General features: G+C 38.1%; 1 protein-coding gene across 3 annotated transcripts in view; it reads left to right on the plus strand.

Moving 5' to 3' along the window:
- The window catches only part of plod1a (procollagen-lysine, 2-oxoglutarate 5-dioxygenase 1a), a 44,627-nt gene that overhangs the window by 8,717 nt on the left and 14,354 nt on the right, over nt 1-21,556 (plus strand). For all 3 annotated transcript variants that reach the window (XM_028453049.1, XM_028453051.1, XM_028453050.1), the window contains exons 4-9: nt 11,771-11,934; nt 13,144-13,256; nt 13,718-13,781; nt 18,307-18,404; nt 19,823-19,924; nt 20,078-20,209. In XM_028453049.1, the coding sequence (XP_028308850.1) occupies nt 11,771-11,934; nt 13,144-13,256; nt 13,718-13,781; nt 18,307-18,404; nt 19,823-19,924; nt 20,078-20,209 (673 nt within the window). The remainder of the gene's footprint in view (nt 1-11,770; nt 11,935-13,143; nt 13,257-13,717; nt 13,782-18,306; nt 18,405-19,822; nt 19,925-20,077; nt 20,210-21,556) is intronic.

Below are 21,556 nucleotides of genomic sequence, written 5' to 3' on the forward strand. Positions count from 1 at the left end.
CTGGCTCCGCCCACCTAAACATCAGTCAGTCATTGCTCGTCCGTTCATTCCAAATCCGATGATGTTGAGGCGCAAATGAGTAGAGATGCTCTACGATGTGAGAGGTGTTTCCGTCCAAGACTGTATATTCTTTGTTTTCCTGAAGCATTTCTTTGGGAATGCTACCACTTCTCAAGGAACACTTTACAGTTTACCTTGACACTCCATCTGACCACACATTTGTAACATTACACACTGCAGGACGTGAGCTCACATCGTTACACGTGTGCTGCTTTATATATTTTTTGCAATCATTGGGGATGCAGAGCATTTAGGGAAAGGCACTGGATGCAGAGCAATCAGAAAGGTTGCTCTGCATTAAAACGCAGTCGTATGGCTTTCAATCACTTTTTTTTTAAATTATATGTCAATTTAAAGGAAATGACTTCAATATGAGACGACAATTTAAAAAATAAAATAAAATTCGAAATGTGGTGAGATGATAAACTAAATATGCAATACTGTTCTGAATGATGTTTTTATATTATATGTTTAGCTGCTGCCAAGTGCGTTATTCTGCTGTTGGATTGACCCTAAATTAACATAACATTTTTAACCAGTTATTTATCCATGTTTGATAGGATCTTAAATCTGGTTACCTGTTGAGTGTTTGAGTTACTGCATGTATTTTCATTCTTTTTATTGCAATTTTAGATTTTCATTAAACAAAACAAAACAGTGCCTACAACAGGCATCAAACAAAACAACAGGTCTGAATATAATGAATATACAAAATATAGGAGGTGGTGGATGAGATTTACAGTATATATACAGCAATTACCAATACAATTCAAACGTACAGGAATCCTTTTAAAAGGATGGATGAAAGGTCTGATCCAATATAGTCCAAGTACGAGCGCCACACTGTGTAAAACTGGTCCATGCTGGTGTGGTTTTGGCAGGTTTTGGTCAGGTATTCTGAGGGGATCATTTCAGAAATTATTTTAGGGCAACTGCCGACAGATGGAACTTTTTCAGTGATCCAGTGTAAAAGGACATTTTTCCTGGCAGCAAATGTTAGAATATTGAACAGTTTTTGTCCAGCTGATGTTTTCACTTGTGTGCATGAAAGTCCAAGGATCAAAGACATAGGGTCCATCTCTTTATTAATATGAAAAATACTTTGAGTTTCAAGTAGGATTTGAGTCCAATATTGCTGAAGTTTATGACAAGACCAGAGGCAATGAGTCAGTATTCCCGTTTCAGTTTTACACTTAAGACACAGAGGAGAGAGAGAGCGGTTAAAGAGATGCCGTCTGTGAGGAGATATATGTACTCATCATTTTTAGTTACATTTCTCTTGTCCGAGTAAAAATTTAAATCTTTTTTGCATTACACCAGATAGAATCCCATGTTTCTTCATCTATAGTGACAGAAAATTTTGTTGTTGAAACAGCATTTTCTCAGCAGCTGATATTTCAGGGTGATCACTAAGGTTTGTACTATGGGTGATATAATGTCTGATTTGCAGAAAGCAAAAACAAATTTTGTTTGGTCAGGTTGTAAGTGTTATTAAGCTGTTTGAATGACAAAAGTCTATTGTTTGAGAAAAGGTCAATGAGTAATTTAATATTTTTCTAAACCACTGCCGAAACCCAGGATCCGAAGAGGCCGTGGGAAAGGCAGGGTTGTTTATTATTGGAGTGAACATGGATGTTATATTTGATCTGCCCTCAAGCTGGCGTACAAGCCGCCATGCTTTTAGGGTATTGATGGTTATGGGATTTGTACGGTAAACTTCAATTTCTTTAAAGATAGTAAAAAAGTAACAAATCACGAAGTCTGCACTGCGACAATGCCGCCTCAACAGCCATTCAAATTGAAGTTTTACCTTTGACCCATTCATTTACAAATCTTAAATGTGCTCAAAGTTGGTATATTTTAATATTGGGCATGTCTAAGCCACCTTTTGAACTTGGTAAATGTAATACTGCCGTCTTAACCCTAGGTCGACGCTTATTCCAATTAAAGGAGCTGAGCCATCCATTTATATCCTTTAACTCCCTTTTAGAGAATAGAACCGGAACCATTTGAATAGGGTATAAAAGCTTGGGTAATACATTCATTTTAACCAGAGATATATGACCTAACCAAGAAATAGGGAGAGAGGCCCAGCGTTCTAGATCCTTTTTAGTTTGATATTGGCACAAAATTGGCTTTGTATAGCTATTCAAAAGAAGAAGTAATAGATATACCCAAATACACAAACCCTTTGGGAGACCATTTGAAAAGAAAGGGTGGCACCGTAGTTGGTGTTGTTGAGAAAGTACCAAGAGGCATAGCCTCTGATTTGGCCAAATTTACTTTATTACTTTTAACTAATACTGTTGATTACATCTATAAGAGACGTTACTGACGTTTCTGGGTCAGTCAAAAGAATAAGAACATCGTCTGTGTACAAGGTTATTTTATGACACAAATTTCTGATTTGCAGAAAGCGAAAACAAATTTTGTTTGGTCACGTTGTAAGTGTTATTAAGCTGTTTGAATGACATAAGTCTATTGTTTGAGAAAAGGTCAATGAGTAATTTAATTTTTTTCTAAACCACTGCTGAAACCCAGGATCCGAAGAGCCCGTGGGAAAGGCAGGGTTGTTTATTACTTTATTACTTTTAACTAATACTGTTGATTACATCTATAAGAGACGTTACTGACGTTTCTGGGTCAGTCAAAAGAATCAGTCATCGTCTGTGTACAAGGTTATTTTATGACACAAATGTCCATTTTGTAAACTGCTTATTCTAGGTGCTGTCCTGATGACCTCAGCAAGAGGCTCAATGGCCAAAGCAAAGAGGAGGGAAGACGGAGGACAGCCCTGCATTACCCCTCTCTGACTAGTGAAATTTTCAGACCGGAATCCATGGGTCAAAACCGCTGCCTTCGGTCCATTGTATATTATTTTCATCATTTTATAAAATTTTTACCCAGACCAAATTTACCCTATGTGTAAAGCAAATTCAGTCAAACGCTTTCTCCGCATCTAGAGAAAGCACCAGACTGTTAAGAGAATTTTGTTTAAAAGCTGGAATTGCATTTAGCAGGCATCTAACATTGGCTGACGAACCCCGGCCCTTTATAAAACCTGTCTGATCCGCTTTTATTAATAATGGTAAGAGATTTTTTTAAATGAGAGGCTAAAATTTTGGAAAGCAACTTTCTATATAGTGCTGTAGGCCTATAAGATGCACAAGATTCAGGACACTTCCCCTTCTTTAAAGGGGACATATGCAATTTTTGACCCAAAAACATAGTATTTGAGGTTTATTTTCCCAAACTCGCCTGTTTTCCAGAGTTTTAGTGCTCTTAAAAAGTCACTTTCTGAACAGTTCTGAAATCAGGCCGTTTTGGAGCCTGCTTATGCATATTCATGAGTGGGCGTGTCTATAGACGCTCACTCACTTCATGTCTTGCTCTTTTACAGGGTGATCAGTAGGGATGTAACAATTAACTCAACTCCCGATACGATTCGATTCACGATACTGGGTTCACGATACGATTCTCTCATGATTTATTTTACAAAATGGGACTGTAGACAAATGATGATTGAAAAATATTCCTTTATTCTTTCTTGGGGAAAAAACTAGAAAATACTGTACTATTTTCCTTTTATTTTTCATTGTCAAAAGACTCCCTTGACAAACTATTCAAAACAATGCAATTTAACTAAAAATAAATCTTGAATGAAATAAATAAAGGAATAATACAAATGAAGAAGAAGTCAATTAATTTAAATTCTGGTTCTATAATAAACAATGCAAAACAGCATAATAGTTCTATTTCTTTTTAAAAGTGCAACTGAAAATGTATTTTGTGCTTTAACAATTGGACTTTAAAAAAAAAAAAAAACAGTCATTGCACTGTATTTACGTCAGACATTTGTTTGGATCAGCAGAGGCCGCTGGTAACCCAGTGGTCGGTTGGCATGCAGATATTCTGTGCAGTGAAAAAGAGATGCTATGCTAGCAGACAGAGCTAATAGAAAAACGTGACTTTTACAGACATTCACGTAATATTACAGATATTCTTTCGGTGCTAAAGGGGTAAGGAATCATTTATTAACATGTTTAATAGTAGAAGGCGGCCAGAAATAAAGTAGTAGCAGATTCCGCCCGCCGCCTCGGCATTTGGACAAGAGAAGGATAAATGTATAGTGCCCTCTGCTGTTTAAAAAAAGTACTACGATTCAATTTTCAGAAAATCGATATCAACCGCGATACCTATGAATCGATTTTTAACTGCCTTACGATTAATCGTTACATCCTTAGTGATCAGTGATCAGCAAAGCGATGTTATGTTTGCTCTCTACACACTTATTGTTTCCAGCAGAGTGTTAAGCTTCTCAGTCACTTTCTCCTCCTCCATTCCTCTTCCAGCTACAGCAAAAGTGGATTTAATGTGATAATCATTTGTTTTCTCCAACCGCTGTGTCGCATTGTGTCACAAACACGTCAGATCAGTGATAGGAGGTGATATAACAGGCTCGCCGATTCGCCGAATCACAAGAGCGGAGTACACCTCTGCATGAACAAATAGTGCATATACTACAGTGTCGGTTCACTATGGAGGCAAGGCCCCGGTAAAGATTTAATAGCTTTATTCACTTCCATTTTAGTCATGGGACTGTTAAGGGCAGCCTTCTGCTCTTCCAACAAATTTGGCAATTCAAATTGCACAAAGAAATTGTTCTTTAAGTTCTCCGCCCCTGTAGCTTGATCAGAAGAATATAATTGCTTGTAAAAGTTCTTAAAACAGCCATTTATACAATTTATTCTTTTATACTTTGTGGCCCTTCCCATCAGACACAGCTGCAATAATTAGAGATTCTGCCTGCTTTTTAACATAATATCGTATACATTTTCCGTGGTTGTAAAATCTCTGTTTAGCGTATTTAATTTTTTTCTCTACGTCCCTAGTAAATAGGCAATTGAGAGCTGATCTAAGTGTGGTGATTTCATCCCACAGCGGTGTTGAGGGAGAAATAACGTAGACTTTTTCCTTGTCCATCAATTCACTTGCTAAGGATTTTTGTTTCTCCTGTCTCTGGCGCGTCTTTGTTGCAGAATATGAGATAATTAGTCCCCTGGCATATGCTTTGCAAGTTTCCCATAAAATGGAAGCATTTTTGGCTGATGGAGTATTAATTGATAGAAATGCCCTAAATTCAGTACAAAAATGGGTTTTAAAATTCTCATCTTTAAGAATAATAGTATTAAGTCTCCAGTCACTGTTGCAGTGAGGATCTAGGGTTGATATCCATAATTACTCTTGCATGGTCAGAAATGATTATGCTGGAAATTTTGCATGATGAAACTGAATAGAAATCGGTAAATGGGAGAAAGAAAAAATCAATTCTAGTTTGGCAGAGAATAATGTATATTGTTTATCTGATGGATGAATACATCAATCAACCCAAACTCATCACATATAGCATAGAGCACATTGGCTCCAGGAGAGGAGGCTGTGGCACTGGGCGGAAATCTATCAATGAATGAATTTAATATCATGTTGAAATCCCCACCAATGATAACTGTAGAATTAAAAATCAGTGGAGCTAGGTCCATAAATAATTTTGTAAGAAAGGTGACTGGATGAGCAGGTGGGACTTATACTATCATTATCACTATATTTTGACCTTGCAAAGTTCCTTTAATTATAACATAATGGCTCCAATGATCTTTAACACAGTCAGACACTTTAAAAGGCATTTTTTTCTTGCTTTTCCCCTGCTTCTTGTTGTAAAAAAAACACTTGGCTGAATTACCCTTGTTGTAATTTCAAATGCTGCTTGTCATCAAGATGTGTCTCCTGTAACAAAGCTATATCTATGGCATCTTTCTGAAGACACATAAATATTTTCCTCCATTTAATGGGATTGTGGACGCACCTCACATTCCAGGTACATAACCATAACTTACTCATTAGTTGTTTTATTCTCGTAGTGTATAGGCAAAAGATCCACCACACTCCAAATGAAACAAGAGCAATGTGAAGACAAAACAATGAGAGGAAAAAAATGAGCTGTGTAGTAACGTAACATAAAGAAAAAAAACTTGGCAACAACCCTACTGAACATGTAGGGATAAATCCTTTTGTGCATGGCACAGCAACCAGCGTTTAACTCACGCCTATTCATAAAGTTAAACACTGCCAAGCACCCGGTGTGGAACATTTTCACTTGGCTAACAATTAACGTCCTGAAAATAATAATAATAGGGGAAAGAGTACCTTAAGACTGTCACTAATGTTTGTAATTGATACTCACAGGCTTCAAAAGGCACAAACTGGCAAATCTTTGAAAAAATGATGAGTCCACTGCGCGTAGTAGTCTACGGCAAGGAATCCACGTATGCTGCAGCCTCCTCTGGGCAATCAAACCTCTTCTTCATGTCGTTGATGGTCAACTTTAGGGTAGCGGGATACATGAGCGCGTACTCGACATTCTTGCTTCTCAGGCTTTTCTTCACAGCGTCGAAGGCTTTGCACTTCTTGACCAGTGCAGCTGAGTAGTCGTTGAAAAAGGAGACGCGGATCCAGTCAGCGGGTTGGTCTGGCTCTGTCGCAGCCATCACTCGTGGTTTATCAGTGAAGTTATGAAACTTAATGATGATGGGTCTGGGGCGCCGATCAGGACCTGGGTTCCTGGTAGCGAGGGAGCGGTGAGTGCTATCCAACCTAATCTTTCCAGTCTTAGTTGTGAGCTTGAGATAGGAAGGGAGCCACGTCTCAAAGAAAGTAACCGGATCTTTGGCCTCGGTGCCCTCTGGTACACCAAGCAAGCGGATGTTACATCTACGGTTACTATTCTCCAAGTCATCCATATGATCGGCCATGTCGCTGACTTTTTCACAGTAGCATGCAGGGAATCTGTCGTATCCTCGACACTTGAGATCCGGGCTTCCGCATCATTGACATGGGCTCCCAGCTGTTGTAATTGGGATGTCTGATCATGGATAGCAATTCTGGCATCAAATGACTTGGTGATATTATCCGTTATCTTGCACAAAGCTAATAGAATGTTCTGATCCACTTCGCTCCTGGCCTCAGCATTGGTGGCAGTAGCTTCCACGTCACCAGCTTCGTCAGGCTCCGCCTCGCCATTAGCATTTTTCCCCCCAGGGTTTCTTCTCCTGGATTTGGTCTTCGAGTCAGACATTTTGGAAAAATAGTCAGTCAGACTCATTATAGAGCTATTCCCACACATGCATGTGACGTTTCGTGAGGTGGACACGTAATTTAATCGGATATTTTCGCTAATTCCACCGGAGCTGGACAGAGCTGGACTTGAGCAGCAATCTCCTCCTTGGCAGCTGCAACAATGTTACTTTTTCTGTCTACTTTTTTTCCTCTTAGAATAGGCTCATATTACCCACACAGCTGCAGGAGAACTTCTAGCTCCATCAGGGTGAAATAAGTCGCTCTCATCCGGCTCGTTGCCATGGTAGCTCATTTTTGCTCCATTGAAGATGGCTTTTTATTGCGCTCGTGCACGTGAATAACTCAAGATTTACATACTCAAGAGTTGATTGACCCACTTCATGCAAGCTGTAATTGAACTGGATACTCAGAGTTTCCCATCACAAGGTATGTTAACTCAGAGTTTATGGATAGACTCAGAGTTTGTTGAACCTCCTTTATGAAATACCCCCTAATGAGTTTAAAATCTTAAAATCTGTTGTTATAGTTATTTAAAGCTGCTGGAGATGGTATTTTTTTAACCAGATAAATATATATTAATTAATATATTATCTTATTTTAGTCCTTGTGGATCAATAAAGATCATTTGCTGGATCAAAATGTAGAAGGTTTAAATTGCCGCTTGAAAGTTTGTTTTGATCTCATCCACTTTCTTGTTGACTTTGACAGAACTACGCTGCCAAAGTGATTTCCCAACACACTTCTTGTGTTTTCAAGGACGGAATGTTGCGGCAAAACAATAGCCACGTTTACATGGGAGCTTTAATTCCTCTTTAAAGCAGAATAAAAGTGAAATCTTTTTTAAACTGACCTTGTAAACACTTAATTCTTAATGCAAATTTAATTCCAAATTAAACTGGTTTATTCTGTTCTGTTCTGTTTATTCCAAATTAAATAATTCCTCTTTCTTTTAAACACATAATTCCGCTTACGGTTAATTCCGGTCACTCTGCACATGCCCGACTTGCCACAATGATGCGCTGATGACGACATAGTCCAAGACGGCCATCCACCTGAGACTATTTTTTAAAACAATATCTTTATTGAATTTTCCAAGTATATAAAAAAAACACAAGTCCAACAAAGATTCAAGTAAGACAATGTGTAGGACGGGGACTTTTCAATGAAACAGAAATATTAAAACCCTACATTAGGTTTTTTCCCCTTTATGCAAATATAGTCACTATAACTGTGCAGACACAATGGGACCAAAAAAGTAAATACACGAAAGGATTGGCACCGGCAGACCCCCGCGACCCTGTCAAACAGGAATAAGTGGGTCTGAAAATGGATGGATGGATGAGTCCATACAAGTTTCTTTGCAGTAACATCCAGTGACCCAAGAATGGGGGAAGAGTTTAGCAGAGCGTGCTTTTATTCTATTCCATGTTCGTTCAACAGATGAGATAAGTCTTTGTTTTTAATGTAATGGATAAATCGACCCCACACTTTTTGAAATGTCTCCTGTTTGTTCTTAAGGATGTAGGAATTTTTTTCCAAAGGCAGACAGGAAGATAATTCCCTAAACCACTTTGCAATACCTGGCCTACTCGTACTTTTCCATGTTAGAGCTATTGTCCTCTTAGCTTGTAAAAAACATATATTTAAAAAAATTATTTCATGACGTTTTATATTATGAGCAGCTGGGTAGAGGCCCAGTAGAAAGAGTTTGGGATCTAGCTCTAATCTGATTAAGAGGATGTCCTGCACATGTAATCTAACCTCTTCCCAACACTGCCATAGTGAAAGATAGTGCCCCTATCTACACCACACCTATCGCAAGTGTCTGGGATATTCATATTAAATGTATTCAATTTTTCTGGAGTGAGATACACCCTCATCAGCCAGTTGTATTGTAGGAGTTTTATGCGAGTATTACTCGTCCCTGTCTGGGTTACCTTACATGCTCTGTGCCACTGTTCCAGTGTTAGATCCTCCTGTAAATCACGAGCTGAGACTATTTATTCAATAAGAGCCTTAAAAGACATGGATATAATGAAAAGAGTGGATGGACAGAAGGGTAAATATGCAGACATTCACATGGACACACAGACTTATTACACACATGGACCTTGGCAAATGGAACAGCTTCATCGGGGCATGAAGCACCAGAGCTTCACTAATGATGCGCGGATTATTATAAAGTTCATTTTTCACTCATTGTCCTGCATAGTGGAGGTAGAGCAGCTGTCGCACTAACCGTTGTCTTTGAATGACCAAAGTACGGACTTCTATCTCCTTTCTCCGCTGCTCTATCTCTTTTCCGCGACGTGGAGCAAAGCGAAACCTTGTGTTTTTGTTGAGATGCTGCTTCAAAACTACAATCAAAATAAAGTGAAAAGTTCTCATGTGGTCTTCTATGTTGTAGCTGAAAAGAAAAGGTTTGTTGTGTTTTTTTCACCTATAGACATGAATATGTCACATTTGCCCCCTGTCCAATCAGAATGCTTCCCAACCCCCAGACCGAAAGCGGAATAAAGCCAAATAAACCCATTTTCCATGTAAACCTCTATTCGGAATTGCTATTTCCATGTAAACACGAAGCAGAATGCTTTAATTCCGAATAATTTAATTCGGAATAACTAATTCCGAAATAAAAAACATCTTGTAACCGTGGCCAGTGTTTTTTTCTGGTCTTACGCGAAAATATCTGAATCCAGCCGAAATTGAATGCCTCACTGCGTGAGTCGATATCACGTAAAATATCAGGAACAAACTAGAACACAAATGGTGTCACTGTCATTCTTGTCTGGTGAAGAAACACAAGAAATTACAGTAAAAATTAAATTAAAAAACAATCTATGCATCCGTCTCTGGGACTCCACATCCCACAATACAATGCGTGAAACATTTTTGACAATATCAATAAGAGAGTGTTTACAGTGGAGATCGAAACAAACTTTTGAGTGACAATTTTTCAAGCAAATACTCGTTGATTTATAAGTATGAGGCCTACACTATGTGGGCCTCAGAGTTCTGAAATGGGAAAAGCCAGCAGGATCAGAGATGGCTTGGGTAAACCAGGCTTTAAAGGGGACACATCATGCTAAATCCACTTTTTTAGCCCTGCATTTTGTTGTATATTTAGTGTTTAGAAGTACAGAAAAGTTCAAATTAGTCTTTTCAGGTGCTCCGTTGATATCTTTATATTCTGCTTTGGTCATATTTTTCAATCTGTTTTGATTTTTCGATTCTCTATTACGTTTTTTGAACAATAACGTCACAGTATTTGCAGTGGAACTGCCAAATTAGGACATCGACTCCAGGTCCAACACTTCGAGCAATCCGCCATTTTTATTTCTCGCTTTTATTTTGTAGTCCAAGCTCCAGGATGCCGAAGTTACGAGAGAATAAGTCAAAATGTTCGGTTGTTGGATGTAGTAACCCACACGCTTCATTACACCGTCTCCCAGCATCAGAACCTTTTCAAAGTGCCTGGTTGAGTTTTATTTTTTATGGAAATGTATCCACATCTGTGGGTAAGGTCATTTTTGTGTGCGCGAAGCACTTCAAGGATGACTGCTTCACCAGTATAAAGAAGGATTTGCCGAAAGGGGTCTATTCCTTCTATCTTTGGAGACGATGAACAGAGCACTTCGGTAAGCTGTAAATAACGCTAAAAAGTGTGATGATAAGACGTCCCTGTCATTGTTTTGTTAGCATTAGCAGTTGCACCGTCTTCATATGTTCGCGCTGTGTGCTCGTTTTAGATCCTTGATGATATGGCCTACGTGATTTAGTTTAAGTCTAAAGTTTTCATTAGTCATTTCATTTTTCTGTTTTTGTCTTTGAAAAGACTGTATTAAAATGCATTTCGTGACGTTAGCTTGACACTAGCGTTAGCTCGGTGCTTGTGTTAGCTCACTTGTTAGGGTTCTGCAGGTTCATCATCTTCATTTTCATCTCGCTCCGCTGGGTCCGACTCTGGCTCAAACATGTAAGGCTGGATGGACAAGTCTTCCGTTGTTGACATTTTGTAAATAACGTGTGAATAAACATTTTCTGCGCCGCTCGACAATTGTATCTCTTCTATCAAACTACAAAAATGGCCAAACAGGGTGGAGTTGAACCGAGTGTCACCTCTGCAACCTGGAGAGGGGGCGGGGTATAAAGTGTCTCATTTGCATTTAAAGAGACCGCACCAAAACAAGTTGCTCTCAGAAGCACATCAGAAAAGGGGTAGAAAAGGGGCCTGTGGAGCTATAATAATGAGGAATTCAGACCCAAGCATTGCAGTTCCGCTTTATATAGACCACAACTGTATGATTTATATGTAAAAAGGAAGGATTTAAATGCGTGATATGTCTCCTTTAACCTGTACGGCTGCTTCTTTTAAGCACACATTGATGAAATACACCAAACACCAAATAGAGTGAACAGCTACTTTTCTGCCAGTTTCCATAACCACAGACAACTTAACCATGCAGCAGAGCTGGCATGATCTTAAAGCAAGCTTTTCATTTGTTTTAATTGTGCCACTGGCTTCACACACTGCTGAGTCACTAAAGGTTTTTATTGCAACCCCTGTTTGATGCAGTTACGATGTGGTTTTCGCCTCTGGGCCCAAAGAGCTGCTCAAGAAGTTCCAGCAGGCCAAACACAAGGTGGTGTTTTCCTCTGAGAGTCTGATCTGGCCCGACAGACATTTGGAGGACAAACATCCCTATGTAAAGGAGGGGAACCGGTTCCTTGGTTCAGGGGGTACGTTCATTCCTGTACTGTGATCCATTTCATTGTTCTTTGACTCATGCTACTGATTGTATAGAGCTTAACCCCTGTCTATGTGTGAGATGGTTTCGCACCAATGTTTACTTAGATCAACTAGACTTGATTAACTTATGTTTGTCCAATCTTATTGATCTAAGTTTTTTTAAGGTAAACTCAACTTTTTGTCCTTTACATTGTAAACACTGTAGAAACCATTTTATTTAAAAATACCATGGCAATGCATGACATGTTTCCATGAATGTCACACTTCCTCAAGTAATCATTTTGTCACAGTTTGCCAAACATATCGACCTCCACAAGCATGTGGTTAATTATCTTCTAAATCGCCTCTTATTCTTACTAGTAATGTTTACATACAGTATAATAGTCTTTGTCATTTGGGTTGAGTTCCTTTTAAAGTCTTGATTTTACAGCTAAAATAATTTTTCAACTCCAGTTTTGATTTGATTGTGTGCCGTGATTCAAACATGAAATCAGGGCGATATATCAAAGACTCCCATACATACGTTTTAGAACCTTCTTTGTGAGGCTGCCATTCACACATGTAAACTACTTGCAAGACGCTGACATGGCACACACTTGTTTTTACTTCAGAGGATCACCAGGACCTCAGTTAGCCCTGGGCTGAACCATTAAAAACTCAACTTGGTTGTACTCGTCAGTGATGAAAGATGAAAGACTTTCCCCCACTGTGTGACAGGGTGGCAATGCGGCCAAAAGTATTGGGACACTCGCCTCTGGCACATGTTAAAGTACTTTATCTGGCCATTTATCTGAGATAATACCAATAGAGAATAAATGAAATTCCAGTACAAATAATTGAAGTTTTTCTTATAACCAAACTTTTTAATCATGTTGATCTTGATTCAATGATTTGCAGAAAAGTCAAAACAATATAAATGTATGTATGTGCCTAACACTGCCCTCTAGAGGGAGGAAAAGGCATGGCCTGGATCCTTAATGGTTATTAGTTGCAGTTTTGTCACAACTTGCAACACAGTAAACACACAATAAACATGCAAAAATATTTAAAAAATATTTATGTGGAAATTTTAAACTATCAACAATTTTAAAAGCTGACTAACAGTGAGAAAGCTGCTGCCAACTACCACTCAGCTCTCACTCTGAAACTGTTTAGTCAGCCCTGTCTAATGTTGCTCCTGATGGCATCGCTGTCTGCAGGATTCATTGGTTATCTTCCAAACATCAAAAAGATGGTTGCTGACTGGACAGGAGAGGACAACACAAGTGACCAGCTCTTCTTCACCAGAACTTACATTGATTCAGACAAAAGAGTGAGAAGTCTTTGTTTCTCTTCATGTCGTTGTACAAATATATATGGATGTTTTTTGATGGACAGTTTTCATCTACAGTATATTTCAGAAAACAAAGTCTGGTAACGATTTGTTTCACTTTAAAGACCTTCCAGTAGCTCAGTGGGACACAAAGCTCCTGTTCTCAGCAGGCTTTTAATTTGAAACATGTGTGTCAACAGCATAACATTAACCAAAGAACAACAGAGTAGATCGGACATTGTGTAATGAGAAAAAGAAAAAGAAAGTAAGGACTTGTTACATCTTAATAAGTTACTTTAAAAATCTGATTTGTTTTCAAGCCTGAATGTACTATGTGAGCTAAATGCCAGCATTTGAGTTTCCTAAAGCAAGTTTGTTTCCTTAGCCTTAAGTGTTTAATCCATATGTGTCTAGTTTTCTGTTAGTAACAAGCACCCTTTATTAATGTTTTCTTGTTTTAGAAATCTATAAATATTACTTTGGACACCAAGTGCAGATTGTTCCAGAACCTTCACGGTGCTCTGGGTGAGTGAAAATGTTTTTTCCACTTTTTTGACTGCATTTATACAAAAAATCATCCAGAATGCTACATGAACACAGTTCTGAATTGGCTACATAGACAATGAACGCTTAGGTCCCTTTTTTACAGAATAATTATTTGTTTTATGTCTGAATTAGTTTTCAATGAAGTTGTTCACGTTCAAAAGGAGCACTGTAAATATTCTCAAATGTTTGTAGCCAAAATGTTGTAATAATAATAATAATAATAATAATAATAATAATAATAATAATTCATCAATTTTATATCGTGCTTTTGTATATATTATTATCCAGTCTATACCTGGTGGACTAAAGAAGAGCTGATATCCCTGCAGGAAATTAAAGAAACAAAGGTATTATAATAAAGAGTTAAAGCAAACAAATCCATTTGTAGTATTTCATTCCCTCATCCAATGAGAATCGAATCGATAAGCAGTATTGATAATGGAATCGGAATTGCTAAATTTCGTTCCGAGCATTTCTGGATGTTTTTGCTGTTCTCTCACTGGAGTTCCCTGTCAGGTGTTCAGACATGCAGCAAACAGGTCAAATCCACTTTGTTCAACATTTTTACCTCAATATAACTAACAATAACCAGTTTGATGCTGTCCTCACTAATTCGTGTGAAGATATTACTTACATAGTTTTTCCTTATACACACAGCGACATAAAACTGAAAAAGTAATCAGATTACAAATGGAGCAGGATACATTTGTGTCCGTATAAAGAAGTGGGCCAATCTCCATGAAGTAAACCCTTATTCTTTCCATTATTATAAAACTGGGCTAATGGAACTTTAAAGCAGAAGTCTTACATTTCAGTCGTGAGGAAAGCAGGCGACACATTAAAGGTAAACACCTGTTAGTGTGACTCAGCGGTTGATCAGACATGCATAATATATTTCATCCAGTTATTGATTTTTCCAGTTTATTTCAGCCTTTGGTTTTTGTTGCACAGAATCGTAGAGAAAAAAAATCAGGTCTGGGTTCTTCACGTGGTGCAGAAATGAGATCAGCTTCTCTCTCTAATGACACGCTTTCCTAGAGCCTGAAATCCATCCTTCCACTGATTCAGTTATTAGGCCTTGTAAACAGTCTGTTGCTAGGTAACCAACGCTGGCTTTGCTGTGTCTGAACACCGTCGTAGATCTTCCCTCAGCTGAAGAACTCCGTTAACAAACTCTGTTCTTCCTGTGTGTGTGTGCATGTGTGTGAGTGTGACTAGCACAAACGCCAAAGATTGCAGTGTATCTGCTCAGTGATGGGACGCTGCTGGTCAGTGAGTGTCTGTGGTGGTTTCATCCCCTCCTCTCTTACCAACACGCGGTGGTGTGGTCATGTGACCAGAGCAGTGTGTGTGACTCCTAATGAGCTTCTGGCTGAGGGTGGAAAGGAGACCTCGTGGTAATCTGGTCGTCTAATTTGTTAAAAAATTTGTTTAAAAAAAAAAAAAATTTGTGTGTGTGTCATTGATAATGAGATTAAACAAAGTTGTTTTCACTAAAAAAAAAATTATCAATTCCCATCCCAAGAGGTTTTTATCCAAAGTGACGTACAGCACGAACAGTTAGGGTTAAGGGACTTGCTCAACATCCCACAGTGATGGCCCAGGTTGGATTTGAACCAATGACCCTCCGATTACAAGCCTGTTTCCTTGACCCCGGTGGTGGCGTACTCAGTGACATGCAAACATTGTGGAGACACGCAACTTTGTGAAATCAAAAAACAAACCCCATGATTTGTAGCACTGAAAATAAAACTTCATTGTGCTGTTACTCAGATATATTTTCAGTCGGTCTAGCAACTCGAGTTGCTCATGAAATTAATACCAACTAAAACACTTTTATTGAAAAATTAGCCTCAATCTGATGTCATAAAAAAAGTTCATAATTAATTTACAAATTTAAAACTTTAATAAAACAGAACCTGTGGTTGAAAACTTTTAGTTTGAGCTCAGACATACATATCTAAAAAATATCCTTCAAATAAAGCAGCTCAAAGGAGATAAAAAGAGTTATTTCATAACTGGAATATATTTAACAACATGTTAGTAACGTGCGACAGAGGCGGTGGTCATTGAAGCTCTGTGATATAAATGTTCTTTATATTTCAGGTGTTCTCCTATAATGAAACGTAGCATCATGGTAACAAAGAGAGCGTAGCATTTCATGTCTCTCAGTGCTAATGCAATATCTTTAAGTGGTTGAACTAATACAAATGGGGTTTTCTACACTCTGAAACTGGGTACCTACCTGTATCATGTGAAATGTAGGTTAAAAGTTCAGATACATCACTTGTCAATACAGGTAATGATGTCAATAAGGGAATGATGTTTGTTAAACATTGAAGTGTACAGCTTTAATCTAATTACTCTCTAATTTAAAAGAGACACACTAAAAGAAATGAAGAAAAACAATGTGGTGGTCAATAACAATTTTTTAGATCAAGCAGAGGGAAAAAAAGACCACAATTTATTTTCTTGGTTTCTTCTAGTGTTTCTTAAAGCCAGAACGTTGCCATTTTAAATGACTTTAGTTTTGTGGCTTTTCTGTGATCTACGTATATTCTGCAAAATGAAACATCCTCCAAGATCCTTTACACCTCCTCCAAAGGCAGATTGAGTTACTAAAGGCAAGTCATGTACAGACCGTAGAGGCTATTCCGCACAGGGGGCTCTTTCTGCTCTTTTTTTAACAACTGTCTTTTGAGGAATCACTGCAGGTTTAGACTTGTACTAAAATCTGTTCATTCCTGCTTCTTTTGCACAAACTCCAACGAGGTAATTTGTCACTTGCCTGTGGGATGGATGTGTGTTTGACAGCAGAATCCAGAGGCATGAATGAATGTTCGTTAAGGTTTAATATGGGATTTAGAAATGTAATCTCAATACATGATCAGTGGTTGTCATGACAAGTTTAACAAGCTCAACTAAACTCACAATTCTTTTGAACAAATACGCACACAATTGAAAGGTTTATAGCCACAAAAATGTTTTTAATTTGATTCAAATAGTTAAACATGTGCTTAGTTACTCTATATAGATTTTATTGTACAAAAGTGTTTGATTTTTTTTGGACACAGATTGATGTTGTTTGGTTTCATCCCTCCTCTGTCCTGATTGCCACACTACAACATAATCTTACAGTGTCTCATGTATTCCAGTTGTGAAGTGCTGAAGCTTAACCCAGCATATCCAGGGTGGAAGTAATGATTCACACGCTGTGCATTTTAGAGCTAGGAAAAAGCTTTAGTCTTTATATCTTACATTTCTTATTAGTTATTCTCATCAATTGTGATGCTTTGTTAAAGTACGGTTGGTGTGGTTGAGTTGATCCTAGGGCTGCTCGATTATAGAACAATTAATAATCACAATTATTTTAGTCACATTTGAAATCACGATTATTTGTCAACGAAAAAGTTATTTATTTTTTGTACAAAAAAAACATAAAATATATTCTTTAAACATAAATAAAATCCTTCAAACACTAAAAACAAGTATGTTCACTTTTGCACAAAACAAAACACTTGTTGCACGTGATGTGTTTTTGCTCTAGGTCTTCATCATCAAACCCAAAGTGTTCCCATAGAAGAGAATTTGACTTGCCACTTGTTTACCAAGTGTTTTTGCTGCGTTTCTTCTGCCATGTTTCAAGACCACTAGCAACAACTTTCCTCATGTTAGCCTGTAGGCTAGCTTTAGCTTTGAGAGGGGCGGGGCAGAGGGGAGGAGCTTGCATGTGCGTGGATTAAACAACTCAAAGTTAGTATTAATAACAGGTGTGCCAAGCCTTATTTTTTGTAGATATCCGAAATAGTGTTTGTTTTATTTAGCGAATAAATAAAACACTTTTTTTTTTATAATCATTTTTTCTGGATTATGTTATTTTTGTAATCGTTGAGTGTAATAATTGAAATTGTAATCAAATTTCAATTAATTGAGCAGCCCTAGTTGATCCATAAACAACGTTTATTTGACGCAAAAAATTATTGGAGGAACTCAGGAGCAGGGATGTGGCAAATAAACCAAAACACAATAACACAAAAAATATTATAAAGATAAATTTATCATTCATACAAATCAATAAATGGTACCAAATGACAAGTATAAAACAAAACAACATGGAAAGTGCACAGGCAGCAAAGACATGCCAAGTTTAGCAACCACTAGCTCTGCTATGCAAAGAAAGATTAGTAGTTATTAGCAACACCTGGGAATGGGGTATAGAGGGCGGAGTCAGGGCAGAGCTAGGGAGGAGCTCTAAGGAAAGCTGGGCAGACCAGAAGAACCCCCCCCCCCCCCCCCCACACACACACACACACACAGACAAACAAACAAACAGACAGACAGACAGAGTGGAAAGACATTTAAAAGAAACAGGAAACTAAAACAACACAATAAAATCCCTAAACCTGAACAGGAGTTCTCATAATTTATTAAAATAACAGCATGTAGTTCATTCACATAGCTATGCTAAGCTGCAGTGTGTGTGTGTGTGTGTGTGTGATTCCAGATGAAGTGGTGCTGAAGTTTGAGGAAGGACGGGTGCGAGCCCGAAACGTGCTTTATGATACCCTACCTGTCATCATCCATGGCAATGGACCTACAAAGGTACTGACTTTACAGCCAAAGCTTAGGGTTATGTGTTAGCGACAGTGTCATGACACTTAGCATCTTGTTTATTTCTATTTTGTGCTAAACCCAAACTGGTAGCTTAATGTTTAGCAATGGGCTGTTTAGCCTGAGCTAACTATTTAAAGATGAACTAAGACCTGACGTGCGTCTAGGCTTGAAATTCAAAAAATGCCTTGATTATAGGCGTTGCTCCTGTAGCAGTTAAGACATGCCCAGTCTATACTATGAAATCAGTCAACCTCTTTATTCACAATTCTCTCAATCCAACCTACACACCACAGATTGCAGAGTCCACAGGTGCAAGTTTTTATTGGAGTACAAAAGAGATTATACATTTATTTAAAAAAAAAAAAAAAAAGTTTATAAATTAATTTATAAAATGTAAATAAAGCGGTATGGTAATAAATATATAAAGGTAAGAAATGGCGTAGTCTGATATAAGTGGATTTTTAAATCCATGTAAACAATAGGCTAGAATTCAATTATCGATTAACACACTCACGCAGTTGAGCTATTAGTGCATATACGCACATAATGATTGGAATCAGACAAGGCGTTCTGCACAAGAACCACTTTTTCTCGCACGACTGTCCAACAGGAGAAGAAGGAGATTGATGGTGGGTGAGAAGCAGAAGAAGGACTTTTGAATGAATGAGGAAACTAATTTCATGCTGCTACAGTTAAAGGAATTGAACATCTGAATATTACAATGATGGGAGGAAAACATGGAAAAGAAGAAGAGATTTTCATTAATTGTTATCTTCCTCTACTACTACTTCAATACGCACTTCAATACTGCGCCACCTATTGAGGCGGAGTCAGACAGAGATTGTCAGGAGTTGGGTTTTCTCTCCTTCATCAGAATCAGAATCATCTTTATTGACCATGTATGTTTAACACACAAGGAATTTGACTAAAGTGGACTGTGCTCTCTCTGAACAATGTAAACATTAATAACAATCTACTAAAATTATAAACAGTAATTAAAGACTAATATGGATAATATAATAGGATAATAGTGCAGTGGTGAGTCGTGCAAAAGGATGATGAAGTAAACATGAGGAAGTTTATTTTCCAGTATTTATATTGCAGAGTGTGCATAGATGAACATTTAAATTAAATAATAAATTAAATAATATACGTATATGTACATTCACAGTGACAGTTTAGTTCCAGGGTTATTTCACAGCAACAGGTCTGACACTCTTTCACTGTTTAGCGTTCATCAGAGTGACAGTCTGTATAATCAGACATGACTAGAGGCTCATAATTGATTTGGGAGCATCGGTCGATAGTTGTGTGCATGCAAACGCACTGATGGTAATCTATTTTCTACTTACAGTGATGTTATTATCTCCTCACTAGTGTTGTCCTGCTGTACAATTTATTTCCAGCTCCAGATCAACTACCTTGGTAACTACATCCCCAACACATGGACCTTTGAGACCGGATGCACAGTGTGTCATGAGAATCTTCGTTCACTCTCAGCTCTTAAGGTCAGTTTGTAATACACTTTTCTCTTGACAACATGGTCGAATCAAGTTGACAATCACATCATCAAGAAAGAAAGACCAAGTTGGAATCTAAGCCTATAGTTAATGGAGGAAGATATTATTGAATCTAAAGTGGTGTTATTTTTGCTCCAACAGGAACCTGAATACCCCCTAGTGATGATTGGGATCTTCATCCAACAGCCGACTCCCTTTGTCACTGTGTTCTTTGAACGCTTGCTAACGCTGAAGTACCCAAAGAACAGGCTGAACTTATTCATTTACAACCAGGTAAACAAATGCTATCGAATGAAAAGAATAACATCAACACACTCCTGTGCAAAATACATTTTATTAAAATTTAATTTGATGGTGTTTGATATAGGGGTGCACGGTGGCATAGTGGTGGTTACCACATACGCCTCAAAGCCAGCAAGATCAGGTTTAGGTTCAAGTGACTTTATTTGTATCCATAGATAAATTTGCTTTGCGGTTCAAGCCCTGGGGTGGCCACTTGGGTCCGTTCTGTGCCTTCTGTGTGGGGTTTGCATGTTCTCCCCGTGCTTGTGTGTTTTTTTTTTGGGGGGTACTTGTTCAGGTTTTAATGGGCTAGATTGATGTTGTCGGTCCATGGGTGGTAAAATTGATCAACCTTTCACTTCAATCTGGCTCGGTCTCCAGCTTCTTTCAACATGCTGTGGTGAATCTCTTTCTTAAAAAGCCTCATCTTGATCCGGTGGAGCCTATAAAGTACCGGCCCATATCAAAACTTCCCTTCATGTCAAAAATCATGGAAAAAGTGGTGGCTGAACAGCTCATCTCATTTTTGGAACAGCATGATTTTTATGATAAATATCAATCTGGTTTTAGGGAAATCTACTCCACTGAAACTGCTCTTGTGAAAGTTTCCAGTGACGTGATGTTGGCTGCTGACTCTGGTCAATACACAGTTTTGGTTTTACTCGATCTGACATCTGCCTTTGATACTGTAGATCACGATATACTGATTGATCAACTCAAATTTGAGATGGGGTTTTCTGGGGCTGTGCTCCAGTGGTTTACTTCATATATAAATTGAATAACTTTTAATGTTGCTATCAATGATGTAATGTCTAATGTGTACAACCTGTCATGTGGTGTAGCCCAGGGCTCTGTTCTGGGGCCTGTTTTGTTTTTATTGTACCTGGTGCCTCTTGGTCGGTTGATCCGTCGTTTTGAAAATGTGTCTTATCATTTCTATGCAGATGATATTGCTCCTTCAGTGACTCAGAGTTTCACTTTTTATGTGAGTTCATTCATTGTATATCTTCAAATAAGTTCTAACAAAACGGAAACTCTGATAATCGCTCCCGATAAAAAGATCCCCATGATTAAGAATGCCCTTGGTGCTCTGGGCTCATCAGTGAAAACCAGCCTCAGAAACCTTGAGGTTGTGTTTGATCAGTCAATGTCTTTGAGGGGTCACTGTCGTCAACTGACCAATAACTGTTTTTATCACCTGAGAATTATCTCTAAAGTGAGAAATTTGTTGTCAGAATCGGATCTCGAAATGATCATCCACGCGTTCATATCGTCTCGCATTGATTATTGTAATTCTGTCTTTGCTTGTTTCAACATCTACTCTAAATTAACAGACTT

This window comes from Gouania willdenowi, chromosome 7, assembly GCF_900634775.1.
Source record: "Gouania willdenowi chromosome 7, fGouWil2.1, whole genome shotgun sequence".
In the NCBI taxonomy this organism is placed as follows: Eukaryota; Metazoa; Chordata; class Actinopteri; order Blenniiformes; family Gobiesocidae; genus Gouania; species Gouania willdenowi.